The 12,981-nt window shown below is 44.3% G+C and overlaps 2 protein-coding genes across 2 annotated transcripts in view; one reads left to right on the top strand and one right to left on the bottom strand.

Annotated features, from left to right (window-relative positions):
- The window catches only part of STX19 (syntaxin 19), a 184,068-nt gene that overhangs the window by 45,936 nt on the left and 125,151 nt on the right, over positions 1–12,981 (bottom strand). The window lies entirely within an intron of this gene.
- NSUN3 (NOP2/Sun RNA methyltransferase 3) overlaps positions 1–12,981 on the top strand; it is a 42,525-nt gene that overhangs the window by 9,135 nt on the left and 20,409 nt on the right. The window contains exons 4-5 of the mRNA XM_069945227.1: positions 10,735–10,889; positions 11,584–11,705. Of these exons, the coding sequence (XP_069801328.1) occupies positions 10,735–10,889; positions 11,584–11,705 (277 nt within the window). The remainder of the gene's footprint in view (positions 1–10,734; positions 10,890–11,583; positions 11,706–12,981) is intronic.

The raw sequence follows: 12,981 nt of genomic DNA, 5'->3' as shown, positions 1-12,981 counted from the left end.
CCATCTGGGGCTCGGATATAGGTTGCCATCACCAAATTGTGGTACCGAGGCAGCGAGCAGGAATCCAAGCCAGCCAATCCAAGGGCAGAAGCCATAGGCTATAGACTGGCAGAGGTCAGGACAGGTGTCAAACAAGAAGATTTCATCAAGAATACAAGCCAGATTGATACCAGATATCAGAACGGTTACCGTTCACATTGTTCCCAATAACAGTATAATAATTATTTTCCACTGTGTTCTGTACCTTCTTATAGATCTGCTTACCCACTTGATGTACAGTGTTGCCCCTTGTATTATATGCCTATAGGTTATATGTATTGCTGGGTTTACCTGTGTCTCTATGGTGGCGCTTAGGAGAGTACAGAATCCTAAAGGGACTCCTCTCATGTTCTCAGCAAAATGTGCAGGTAGCTTCTTCAGTCTGATAAAGTATTTTTATTACTTTGAAATCCATCTTTAGGACTGTGGATAAGATATGATTGTCTGGGATGATAGAGAGGAGCACTTGAAAAATTTTTGTTGCTTTTTTTTTTTAGTACATGTTATTCAGTGACATTGTTATCACTTGTCTTCTTGTTTAGAAGAATAAACTGTCAAGGACAGGTATACATGGGGTGGGGGGCACATGAAAGTTACACTAGTCCATTCCAGCCCTGGTTTGTTTAAATGGGTACTCCACATAAGAAGACTTTTCCCTGTTTGATCCCCACCCATAATCTAAGCTTGTGTGTAATCGGTCTCTATTACATGAATTGGGCCGTTTGTCTGCAGCACATCCTGACTCACAGCCTGAAGCTGCAGAAAATCCTCACTTCCTGGTCCACCTGGTCCAATCCTCTGTCCTCCCCCTCCCTTCTGAGACCAAAGTCACATGATCTCTGTTTGTACTGTTGCCAGGCAAGCTGTAACACCTCATCTGTAACCGCACCCACCACTGACATCACACCAATCAGTGAGCACCTTGCTAAGGATGAGGGAACAACAGAAAAGTCACAGCCTTCTGAGCAGTGTAAAGGAAAGGAAAAACAGTTGTTTTCTCTCTTTTTATCTTTTTAATCTATCTATGTAGATCAGTAATGGGGAACCTTCGGCCCTCCAGCTGTTGCAAAACTACAATTCCCATCATGCCTGGACAGCCAAAGCAAAGTTTTGGCTTTCCAGGCATGATGGAAATTGTAGTTTTGCAACAGCTGGATGGCCGAAGGTTCCCCGTCCCTGTTGTAGATGGATAGATAGATGATAGATAGATACATACATAAATGATAGATAAATAGATACTGTGTTTACAGTGTAAAGCAGAAGCAGATTGAGCCAGCAATGGGCAGATACTTGGCAGTTTTGAGGTATAATGCATACTGGGATATGTAGTTTCCTGGCCGGTGCCATCTTGGATTTAGATCGTCTTTCAGAAAAACTTGTAACTCAGGAACGGCGGCAGCTAGAAAGACGGTACACTGCTCAAAATACTCAGCGGGACATGGTAATTAAGACCAGCTAGGTTTGGGAGTATTTTATTTTTAACTCTTGGGTGGAATACCCCTTGAAAGTGTCAGGATTGTGTCTAATGAAAGTGGATCTCTGGCCTTTACCATTGTGCCATTCAACTGGTGGGACCCCTGACACGAACCTGGTTTTCCTTAAGTAAAGGTTCTATTTGAAGGCCTTAGGCCAAATATACTCTACTTGCCCAAAAGGTAAAACTTAGCTTTTATTAGTATGTTTGTGATTGTGTATATACAGTGTTAGTTTAAGATAGGCATACGCTGATATATCATACTTGCGATTTTGGGTCTTGCAACTAGGAGGTATTGTAGTACCACAGTGTTCTTGTGGTTATATTTATTGTATAGTGATCCAATCAAGGGTGTATGTCTTATTCAGATCTTGATTAATATGTAAGGGTTAATAGATCTGGTATTGTGATATCGCGGGCCCGCGACAGCTTCACCGAGAAAAGATAAAACCTCTCACATATAATAGGAGTATTGGAGTATTTGCATACCCTCGATATGTAGGATCAATTAGCCTGCTAGTGCGTCGCACAACACAATTAGTGCATATACTGTACGGTATAGATATGTGTATTCAGAAGCAGCAACTGCAACCGCCAATACTTTGAGAAAGTCGGTGATGACCGATGAAACTAGTTAGAAAGATGGCAATGGCAAATTTTAATTAGTCATACGCTGTATAGATATCATGTTATAGCCGATAAAAATCGGGAAGATACAATAGGCAGATAGAGGTGACACTAGAGGGAGTCGGGGGATTGGAGTTAGACCGCAATTCACAAACCCGCCGTTGTGAGCGGTCAGCGTTATAAGAGGCCACACGGCCCACAATAGGGTACAGTCAATAGTCCGCTTCTGAGAATTGTACGCGCAGATAGCGATCAATTCCAGTCGGACTCTGACTCCACCAACCCTTTGACAGCGGTTAGCACAAACTCAGACCGCATAGTCCATTATCAATAGTCCGACTCTGGAAATTGTGATCGCATATTTTAAGCGGCGATCAACTCCAGTTGGACTCTGATCCCACTGCTCCTTTGATAGCGGTTAGCACAAATATTAGACTACACAGCCCATGTATGAGGCGATATCTATAGTCTGCCGCAGTGAGCAGTGATCGCATGCAGTCAGCGGCGATCAATTTTTATCCGGACTATCCCGCAATAGTGTACCCTCAGAAGTGACTACTGTACCGGTATCTACACTGAGGCTGTATACCACTGCCAGCCCCTTAACTAGGTGGCAGTGATACTATAGCAGACAACAGTTCTATGCCATAAAGGCAGTTGCTGCTTCTGAATACACATATCTATACCGTACAGTATATGCACTAATTGTGCATATACTCCAATACTCCTATTATATGTGAGAGGTTTTATCTTTTCTCGGTGAAGCTGTCGCGGGCCCGCGATCTCACAATACCAGATATATTAACCCTTACATATTAATCAAGATCTGAATAAGACATACACCCTTGATTGGATCACTATACAATAAATATAACCACAAGGTCACTGTGGTACTACAATACCTCCTAGTTGCAAGACCCAAAATCGCAAACACTTTTTGATATATCAGCGTATGCCTATCTTAAACTAACACTGTATATACACAATCACTTCTTCTCTTCACTTTTATAAACATACTAATAAAAGCTAAGTTTTACCTTTTGGGCAAGTAGGGTATATTTGGCCTAAGGCCTTCAAATAAAACTGTAATCTAAGTAAAGGTTCAGTGGGTTATTCTTCTCCCCCAGCTGTGGCCTCCATCTAGGAAATATAATATTCATAGCAGTCATTCAGGTGTATGCAGGTCAGACACCCTTCGCTCCGGAGCAGGAGACTCCCCCATCATATGGATATTATTGTGTCACTTTTTTGTACAATAGAAAAATGTTGAATTATGGCATAAATGATCCTGTGGATATACACTGTATATATGCCATTAGTCTATTTGCCTCAGTGTCAGTACAGTAGCTTGAATATTTAAACTGATTCCGTGCTCCCGGCATCATAATGAATCATGATGCCGAGAGTTCCTCGGTCCGTAACACACCCGTCTGTTCACGGACTATGTTATCAAAGAACGTGTAAATGCCCCTGTTATGGTGGCCACAAACCTTAAACAGAAGTCAGCCACACCTGTCTAATGTAGGGGGGATTCTTCAGCTGTCTATGTATATGGGGGTCTCCCAACTCTCCCCCGACAGATGATGTACTGAGTGTTCATATATATTGGTAGGTCGGGAGATGTAACTGTCGGCTGAACTGTCTAGGGTAGATTGACATTGAAATATATGACCTCCATATGACTCTGCATGCCTTTTGGTTAGGGCTGGGCGGTATACCGCAAAAATACCGATACCGTCACTGGGGTCGGTTAACCGACCTCAACTCTGCCAGGACGGTATCTGCGGTAATTTTTGGATTTTTAGCTCCCAGAGTACCTTCTTTCCTGTATCCTCAGAGCGCTCCTGCACGCAAACTCGCGGCCCGGCGTGATCGCTGCACTGGTGCCAGTCTACCCCCCCCCCCCCCCCCCCCCCCCCCGCCCCGAATCCCCCGGCCGCGTGAGCACTGCACATGCTAATGTCCTGTGTGTGCAGGAAGGAGGCCATGTCACAGCTGAAGGTGGAGGAGCAGCACGTGGGGGCGGCTGTCCTGTAGTTCCCTCAGTAACAGTACAGGACTATAATATAGGAGGGATAATTGGCTGCAACAAGCAGTATAATAATTGGCTGCTGCAGCCCATGCATTCCTTCTATGTTACAGCCCTGTACTGTTACTGAGGGAACTACAGGTCCCAGCATGCAGCTTTCTGTATAGTAATACACCCCTGCCCGCCCCCCTATACAGCAATACACCCCTGTCCGCCCCCCCCCCCGTATAATCATACACCCGTCCGCCCCCCTGTTTACCCATACACCCCTGTCAGCCCCCCCCCCCCGTAGTCATACACCACTATCCACCCTCCCCTGTATACTCATACACCCCTGTCTGCCCCCCCCCCCCGTAGTCATACACCACTATCCACCCTCCCCTGTATACTCATACTCCCCTGTCTGCCCCCCCTGTATACTCATACACCCTTGTCTGCCCCCCCTGTATACTTATACACCCCTGTCCGCCCCCTCCATATAGTGATGCACCCCAATCTGCCCCCCCGTATACTCATACACCCCTGTCTGCCTCCCCGTATAGTAGGGCAGAGAGATAGATAGATGGATAGATAGATAGATAGATAGATAGATAGATAGTACTGTACTGTCACCTGTATATACTATATACCCATCATATATACTCTGGGTACCTATAGTACATGGCTATATACCTGTATATAAACGTCCTGTAGTGTGTACATAGCTGTATGCTGTATATCTGTATATACACGTCCTGTAGTGTGTACATAGTTGTATGCTGTATACCTGTATATACACGTCCTGTAGTGTGTACATAGCTGTATGCTGTATATCTGTATATACATGTCCTGTGGTGTGTACATAGTTTGGGTTGCTGCTCATTAAGTTACTGTACTTTTTTTTAACTTTATAGAAACAAACTATCCCCAGTTTGGCACGGCCAAGTGGGTGTGGCTTGTAAAAGGGTGTGGCTTACAAAGGGGGCGTGTCATAGTTATCGTCCAATTATCGTTACCGCAGCTACATATGCGATAAACCGCGATATTAATTTAGGCCAATATCGCCCAGCCCTACTTTTGGTGCAGTGTACGGAACTCCCTTGAACGCCATAGATTGCATTGCAATGCACGTGCACTGGCTCAGTTGCCCCTAGCAATCAGATTCCACCTTTCATTCCTCACAGACTCTTTGGAAAATGAAAGGTGGAATCTGATTGGTTGCTAGGGGCAACTGAGCCAGCGTCACTTTACACCATGTTTGATAAATCTCCCGGAGCAGGAGTAAAACATGATAAATCCGACGTGGGAAGATGCTATGCCTCCTCCCCTCTTTGCCGCGCCCCCCCTGCCCACCCATCAGGCGAGCAGGCCTTACGTCGGGGGAAAAAGCACCTTTTTCCTGGTGGACACAATATTGGGAGAGATTTATCAAACATGGTGTAAAGTAAAACTGGCTCAGTTGCCCCTAGCAACCAATCAGATTCCACCTTTCATTTTCCAAAGAGTCTGTGAGAAATGAAAGGTGGAATCTGATTGGTTGCTAGGGGCGACTGAGCCAGTTTCACTTTACACCATGTTTGATAAATCTCCCCCTATATTGATAAGTTCCCCTTATTGTCTCTAAACGTAGAACTCAGACCCCGGCACTTATACGGTGATGGCTCCAGGCCGATGCTTTTTGTTATATATTTTGTTTATTTAAACAATATTCGTTCTGTGTAATTGCAGGCAACAATCGAAAAATCGTTCGTATGTCGTTGATCGTTAATTTAGATCTGAACCTAAAATATCGTTAATCGTTCCCTGTAATTCCGCATTTTTTCACTAATCGTTCAGTGTAATAGCACATTGTCCATTGTTTTCTTTAGATCAGAAGGAATAAGGCCTTATTCACACGTTCCGTAATTTACGGATCCGTATTTCCGGATCCGAGTTAGTGCACATTGAAGTCTATTGGGCTATTCACACGATCAGTAGCAGAAATGGATGAAAATCAATCCGTAAAAAAAAAAGGACATGTCCTAGTGCGGACCCGGTGCGGACCCATTTTTTTTTGCGGATCCTCTCATTGAAATCAATTGGTTACGGATTGTTTACGGATTGTAACATGTTGGCATCCGTATTTCCGCAAAAAAATCCGGATGAAGTGCATTGAAAAGCAATGAGTAGTAAAAAAATTGAATTACGGAAATACAGATGGAATACGGATGGAATACGGATGGAATACGGATGTCCAATCCGCAATTTCTCACGGGTTGTTTCAGGACCAGAAAAAAATACTGAACGTGTGCATAAGGCCTAAACGATCGCAATAACGATCGCAAAAACCATCGTAATAACGATCGTATCTAACGACCATCGTTCTGTGTAATATGGTGAATGATTTCAGATTAACGATAAACAATCTCGTTTGCGATCGTTTATCGTTAGCCGTTAATCGTTAAAAATCGCTCTGTGTAATAGGACCCTTAGCTGGTTGTTTTAGTGAGCAGACAGATTGACCTGTTGAGAATAACTTTATTATCTCTTCGCCCCCGTAATCTTTTGTCTATTACTGAAGGACTTCATTATACGCCGCTAATGTTCGAACCCTGCAATTTTTTCCGCCACATCTCTAATTCATCTTTCACGGTCGGTAGCGTTGACCCTTCCCTACCTGCGATCTGCACTCTTGTGGTTATACGGACATATTGCAATCTCAGAAATGACATTTGGGAGAGAGTGATAGTGGAGTCAGTCGGGCGCAGGGGAGACAATAGTCCTTATCTAGCTGCCAAGATCAACTCACTTGTCAGAATCTTTGCTCTGCACGGGCGCAGCCTGCTGATAACTGCGTCTGAAGTGCATCGCTCCAGCAGTGATTAATGTTACACCGTGTCAGGCAGGAACTGCTTACTAGGACGTTACGGGGAAATGAGCTGAAAGAGACATGACCACTTTCTGCAACCGCATCAGCATTTTCCAGATTTCTGCTCTGTAATTAAGTGCCAGTAAGTTCCTGAGCATTTTACCTTCAGCTAATTGTCTTACTTCCTCTTTTTTTTATGTTACAAGGTATATTGATAGGTCTCCCGCCGGCTCCAAAGTTCTTTGTAGTTCATGAAAAAAAAAGTTAAAAATTATCTTCACAATTGTATTAGGAACAAAGCTTCAGCTGATGACTAATATATATTACTAATAACAGGCACGACATTGACTTAAAGGGAACCTGCCACCGGGGACGCGGTCACAGAGCCCGCCCAACCCCCCGGTGCAGCCCCCGGATACTTACCCTTTCCGACGAGTCCCGTTCCTGGAGCCGGTCCCAGGACGAAGATATCAGCGCCCGAAGCTGTGTGCATGCGCCGCTGAGATGAATCCGATGCCCATAGAGAATGCTGGCACAATTCATTCTCTATGGGTGTCGGACTCAACTCAGCAGCGCGCGTGCACGGCTTCTGGCGCTAATATCTTCGTCCCGGGACCGGCTCCAGGAATGGGACTCGTCGGAAAGGGTAAGTATCCTGGGGCTGCACCGGGGGGTCAGGTGGGCTCTGTGCCTGCCCCCCTGGTGACAGGTTCCCTTTAAGGCCGTACACAAAGCGATTATCGACTGTATTTGGCCAATATCGTCCGTTATGGCTGATAATCGTCTCGTGTAATGGAAGACATTGATCAGTCAACATGAACTATGTTGGCGGATGGTTGTCTGTTGTCTTTCAACATGTTGAATAACAAAACGACTAAGATAGCAACGATCTGCTGCCATCACCCTGTGCAAGAGACCGCCACTATCTTCTAGCGATCACCTGGGCACCCCCCCTTCAGCTCCCTGCGGCCCCTCCCACACTCACCCGCTCACTGATGATGCTTGTAATAGCCCCAGCAGCGAATGGGGAACACTGACAGGTCGGCGCTCGCTTGCTCCCTCTTGTCGCCCCGTGTAATAGGGGCTTATTCTTAGTAACATAGTTACTAAAGTTAAAAGAAGACAAGAGTCCATCAAGTTCAACCTAGAGAAACCCTACTGTGTTGATCCAGAGGAAGGCAAAAAACCCCTATGAGGCAGATGACAATTGCCCCATCACAGGGAGAAAATTCCCTCCCCAACTCCAATGGCGATCAGAATAATCCCTGGATCAATGTATCACCAGAAATCTAGTACCTAGTTATTTAATGAATCAGCCATGACAACATCATATGGCAAAAAGTTCCACAGTCTTACCGCTCGTACAGTAAAGAATCCACGTTGATGATGATGATAAAATCTTCTTTCCTCTAGACGTAGAGGATGCCCCCTTGTCATGGTTACAGACCTAGGAGTAAAAAGATCGGTACAAAGATCTCTGTACTGTCCATTCATATATTTGTACATTGTGATCAGATCGCCCCTAAGACGTCTTTTTTCTAGCGTAAATAACCCCAAGCTTGATAACCTGTCCTGGTCCTGTAACCCACCCATTCCCTTAATGACCTTTGTTGCCCTCCTCTGCACCCGCTCTAGTTCAGCTGTGTCGTTCTCATATACCGGTGCCCAAAACTGTACACAATATTCCATGTGTGGTCTGACCAGTGATTTATAAAGAGGCAAAACTATGTTCTCATCTTTAGCATCTATGCCTCTTTTGATGCATCCCATTATTTTATTAGCCTTGGCAGCTGCTGCCTGGCACTGATCACTAAAGTTGAGTTTACTTATTATTTCTACGGCCCAAATGCATAACCTTACATTCATCCACATTAAACTTGATTTGCCATTTCTCTGCCCAAGCCTCTAACTTCTCCAAATCCCTCTGTAATATGATATTAGACTCCTCTGTGATGATTACTCTACCCAGTTTAGTATTATCTGCAAAAATGGAGATTCTACTCTGTAGCCCCTCTACAAGATCAATAATAAAAATATTAAAAAGAAGTGGACCCAACACTGACCCCTGTGATACCCCACTAGTAACTAAAACCCAATCTGAATATGTTCCATCAATGACCACCCTTTTTTTTCTGTCACACAACTAGTTACTTACCCATTTGCATATGTTTTCCCCAAGTCCCAGCATCCTCATTTTGTAGACCAACCTTTCATGCGGCACAGTATCAAATGCCTTTGAAAAGTCCAGATACACAACATCCACAGCCTCCCCCAGGTCCAGTCTATAACTTACCTCTTCATAGAAGCTGTCATGTTTTGAGGATTTCTTTGGTATTTCACAGGTGATATAATTATACTCAGTGCATCAGGTATTATCACAGCCATTCTTTGTATGGGATATCCTCAAAACCTGACCTGTTGGTGGCCGTGAGGACTGGAATTTAGAAGCACTCAAGGTCTTATTACACAAAGCAATTATCTGCTCAATTGAGTAGGTAGCTCACCAGGTAATAGAGACGGCGATCAGCAGACGAGCAAACAAACCTGATATCCCCTTTAACTTTTATTTAGGTGAGAATTCTTGGAAGTAGTGGCTGTACAGACAGGCTGAACGCTTCCTTCAGACCTCAGCAATCAGCTTGCTATCCTCTAAGGGATAATGAGCTAAAATTGGAAAACCCCTTGGTTAATCAGTATGTAAACGTTTCTTGTGTGTAGGTCTGTGCTGTGCTGTTCTTCTGCTATTCTTATCAGAAATGTATAACTAAAGTGTCAACTGGGTGGGACCAGTGGGGGCGTGTCCCTACTCTCAGTTTTGATTGATTAGTTACAGGTGGTGTCGGGAAGTAAACATAAGCAGTGGAGTGGTGTCAGAATACAGGTAAGTATTTTATTATTTTATAGCTAGCAGGCTGTAATTTATATCATAAAATCCCTTTAATATCACGTCCCAGCCATATGCAGTCATTGTCTGTGGGGGGCGATGCAGGAGCGCGGGCATCTTGCATCTTTAGTGTGGAGGACAACCCTCCGTGACACTGTGACCACACCACAAAATGCATCTTTATAAATAAACTGGCTTCAGAAAGTTATATAGATTTGTAATTTACTACTATTTATAAATCTCAAGCCTTCGAGTACTTATCAGGTGCTGTATGTCCTGCAGGAAGTGGTGTATTCTTTCCAGTCTGACACAGTGCTCTCTGCTGCCACCTCTGTCCATGTCAGGAATTGTCCAGAGCAGGAGAGGTTTTTTTAAGGGGATTTGCTACTGCTCTGGACAGTTCCTGACATGGACAGAGGTGGCAGCAGAGAGCACTGTGTCAGACTGGAAAGAATACACCACTTCCTGCAGGACATGCAGCAGCGGATAAATACTGGAAGACTGGAGATTTTAAAATAGAAGTAAATTACAAATCTATGTAACTTTCTGAAAACAGTTGAGTTGAAAGAAAAATATTTTCACCAGAGTACCCCTTTAATACAGAAACAGCCACCGGAAGCTTTGATACCATTGTTACTGTGCGTGGATATTACTATTTATACCTATTACTATTACTGTTTATGTCACTGGTTAGTTTATAAGTGATTCTATGATGACACAGTTTCCCTTTAAGTGACTCACTTCGTGTAAGTGAAAACAACAGGAAAATTGTAAAAGAAAGAAGTGTCTGCCAGACATTGCTAAACAATCAGTATTCATTGTGCTTGCGTTGTTATTGTTGTTTTTTTGCCTAGGGCATCTTCATTGTAATGAACCGGATAGCCACAGATCCCGATGGCTGAAGGAGACATTGGAATCCTTTGTGCCAGCGCCCCGCATGAATACCATCTGTACTTCTGAACTGGACGGGAGACTCATAGGAAGATTACATGCCAATTCATATGACAAGGTTTGCATTGTGTTAGGGTGACATGTTTTCTTCTCTCTGCATAGTTGGGGTTTTCATCTTCTGGCTATGTGCTCAATGCAAAAAGGCAAAAAAAAGTAAGCATGTCTGTGGCTTTATAAGTGCATTGGAGGTGATCGGAGTTCCCCTTTAACACTATTTCTATGGGGTTCTGTTAACTTAAATAGGTACTTCATTAAAAATCTTTTTCTTTCAGATCAACTGGTTTCAAAAAGTTATATAGATTTGTAGTGTACTTCTATTCTCAAGTGTTCTCATACTTATCAGCTGCTGTATGTCCTGCAGGAAGTGGTGTATTCTTTCCAGTCTGACACAGTGCTCTCTGCTGACACCTCTGTCCATGTCAGGAACTGTCCAGAGCAGCAGCAAACCCCCATAGAAAACCTCTCCTGCTCTGGGCAGTTCCTGACATGGACAGAGGTGGCAGCAGAGAGCACTGTGTCAGACTGGAAAGAATACACCAATTCCTGCAGGGCATACAGTAGTTGATAAGTGCTGGAAGACTGGAGATTTTTAAATAGAAGAAATTACAGATCTTTATAACTTTTTGAACCAGTTGATTTGAAAGAAAGTGATTTTTCCTGGAGTACCCCTTTAATCAGCTCAGACTATTAGATCCAAATATAATATGATGAGTTAACCCTTTATATGTTGTTTGTATGTATTTGTGCCCTAGGTCTTAGTAGACGCCCCATGCTCCAATGATAGAAGTTGGTTGTTCTCATCTGATGCTTTACAAGCAGCCAAACGAATATCCGAAAGGAAAATCCTCCCTGCAGTACAAGCAGAGTTACTCAGGTACAGGAGGCCCTTCATTTATTCTCCCATATAGATTGATGTCTTTCTTTACTCTGTTATATGTATAGTAGTTCTATACACTTATACTGATATTCGTAAATTATTCCATTTGTGACGCCTGTAAATCTGTTATCCCACTTTATTGCACAATTGCAGCATGGGTGAGAAGTAGTTAGCGTCCTATGCAGAGATGAACCATAGGTTGTATCCATGTTTCCAAGCAGGGGGGTTGGAATGGAAGACAACGATCAGCTGACATGCACAATGTTTGTCTTTCAACATGTTAAATAACGTCAACAATCTGGATGGTGGCAATCTGCTGCCATCACCCCAGGTTATAGGAGCGGCGGCAGCACACCGCCGCTATCTCCTATGGGCTGCCCGGACGATCTAGCGATCACCCAGGCATCTCCACGAGCATCCCCCCTGCACTTACCCACTCACTGCCGATGCATGTAATAGCGCCGGCAGCGAACGCGGAAGGGGACGAACAGAGGGAGCAAGCGAGCAACGACCTGTCAGGTCAGCACCTGCTGGCTTCCTCTCTTCGCCCCTTGTAATAGGGGCTTTAGTGACCCAATGCTTACTTGCATCCTGCAATACAAAAAAAGGTTAACAAGCAGAAGACAAAGAGATCTCTGCTTCCCTTCACTGATAACCCCTGACCTCTGTTCTCAGCTGCCTGCTGCAATCAAGTAGGAAAATGTGCAACGCTCTGTGAAGAGATCAGGAATTATCAGTGCACCAGCATTAAAGCAGATCACTCCTTGTCTTCTGAATTTTGGGTCACTTACACACTGCAGTACATAAGGGGTTAAGCAGAAGGTAGTCTGCTCCTGCACCTATGTATTTAATCATAAGGGCTCCTAATGGGCCCTTATAGTTAAAAACAGTAGACTGGCAGAACAAGGAGCCATTGGCTCTCTGCTCTATCAGTCACTCTTGTGGCAAGAGATTTTTTATTTTTTTTTGCCACATCATATATATATACTCTGTATACAGTCACACAGTACTTTGTGTTGTGCGTAGGGGAGGGGGGCCCTTTACAGTTAGTTAATTTGGCGGGGCGGGGGGGGGGGGGGGGGGGGGGGGAGGGGGGAGACACCGCTTCTAGCTTGCCTGAGTGTCAGCTTTATGAAATTGGTGGTGGTGGGGGCCGATCAGCGGAAAATTGTGCTGATATGGTTCCCAAATTCATAGTATACAGCTGCTGTGCAGAAAACTGTATGGACTGTTCACACAAATTTGGGAAGACAGAGAGTCCCAGTTACTGATT

Source organism: Dendropsophus ebraccatus, chromosome 11 (genome assembly GCF_027789765.1).
Source record: "Dendropsophus ebraccatus isolate aDenEbr1 chromosome 11, aDenEbr1.pat, whole genome shotgun sequence".
Taxonomy (NCBI): domain Eukaryota; kingdom Metazoa; phylum Chordata; class Amphibia; order Anura; family Hylidae; genus Dendropsophus; species Dendropsophus ebraccatus.
This window is presented reverse-complemented; position numbering and strand designations above follow the sequence as displayed.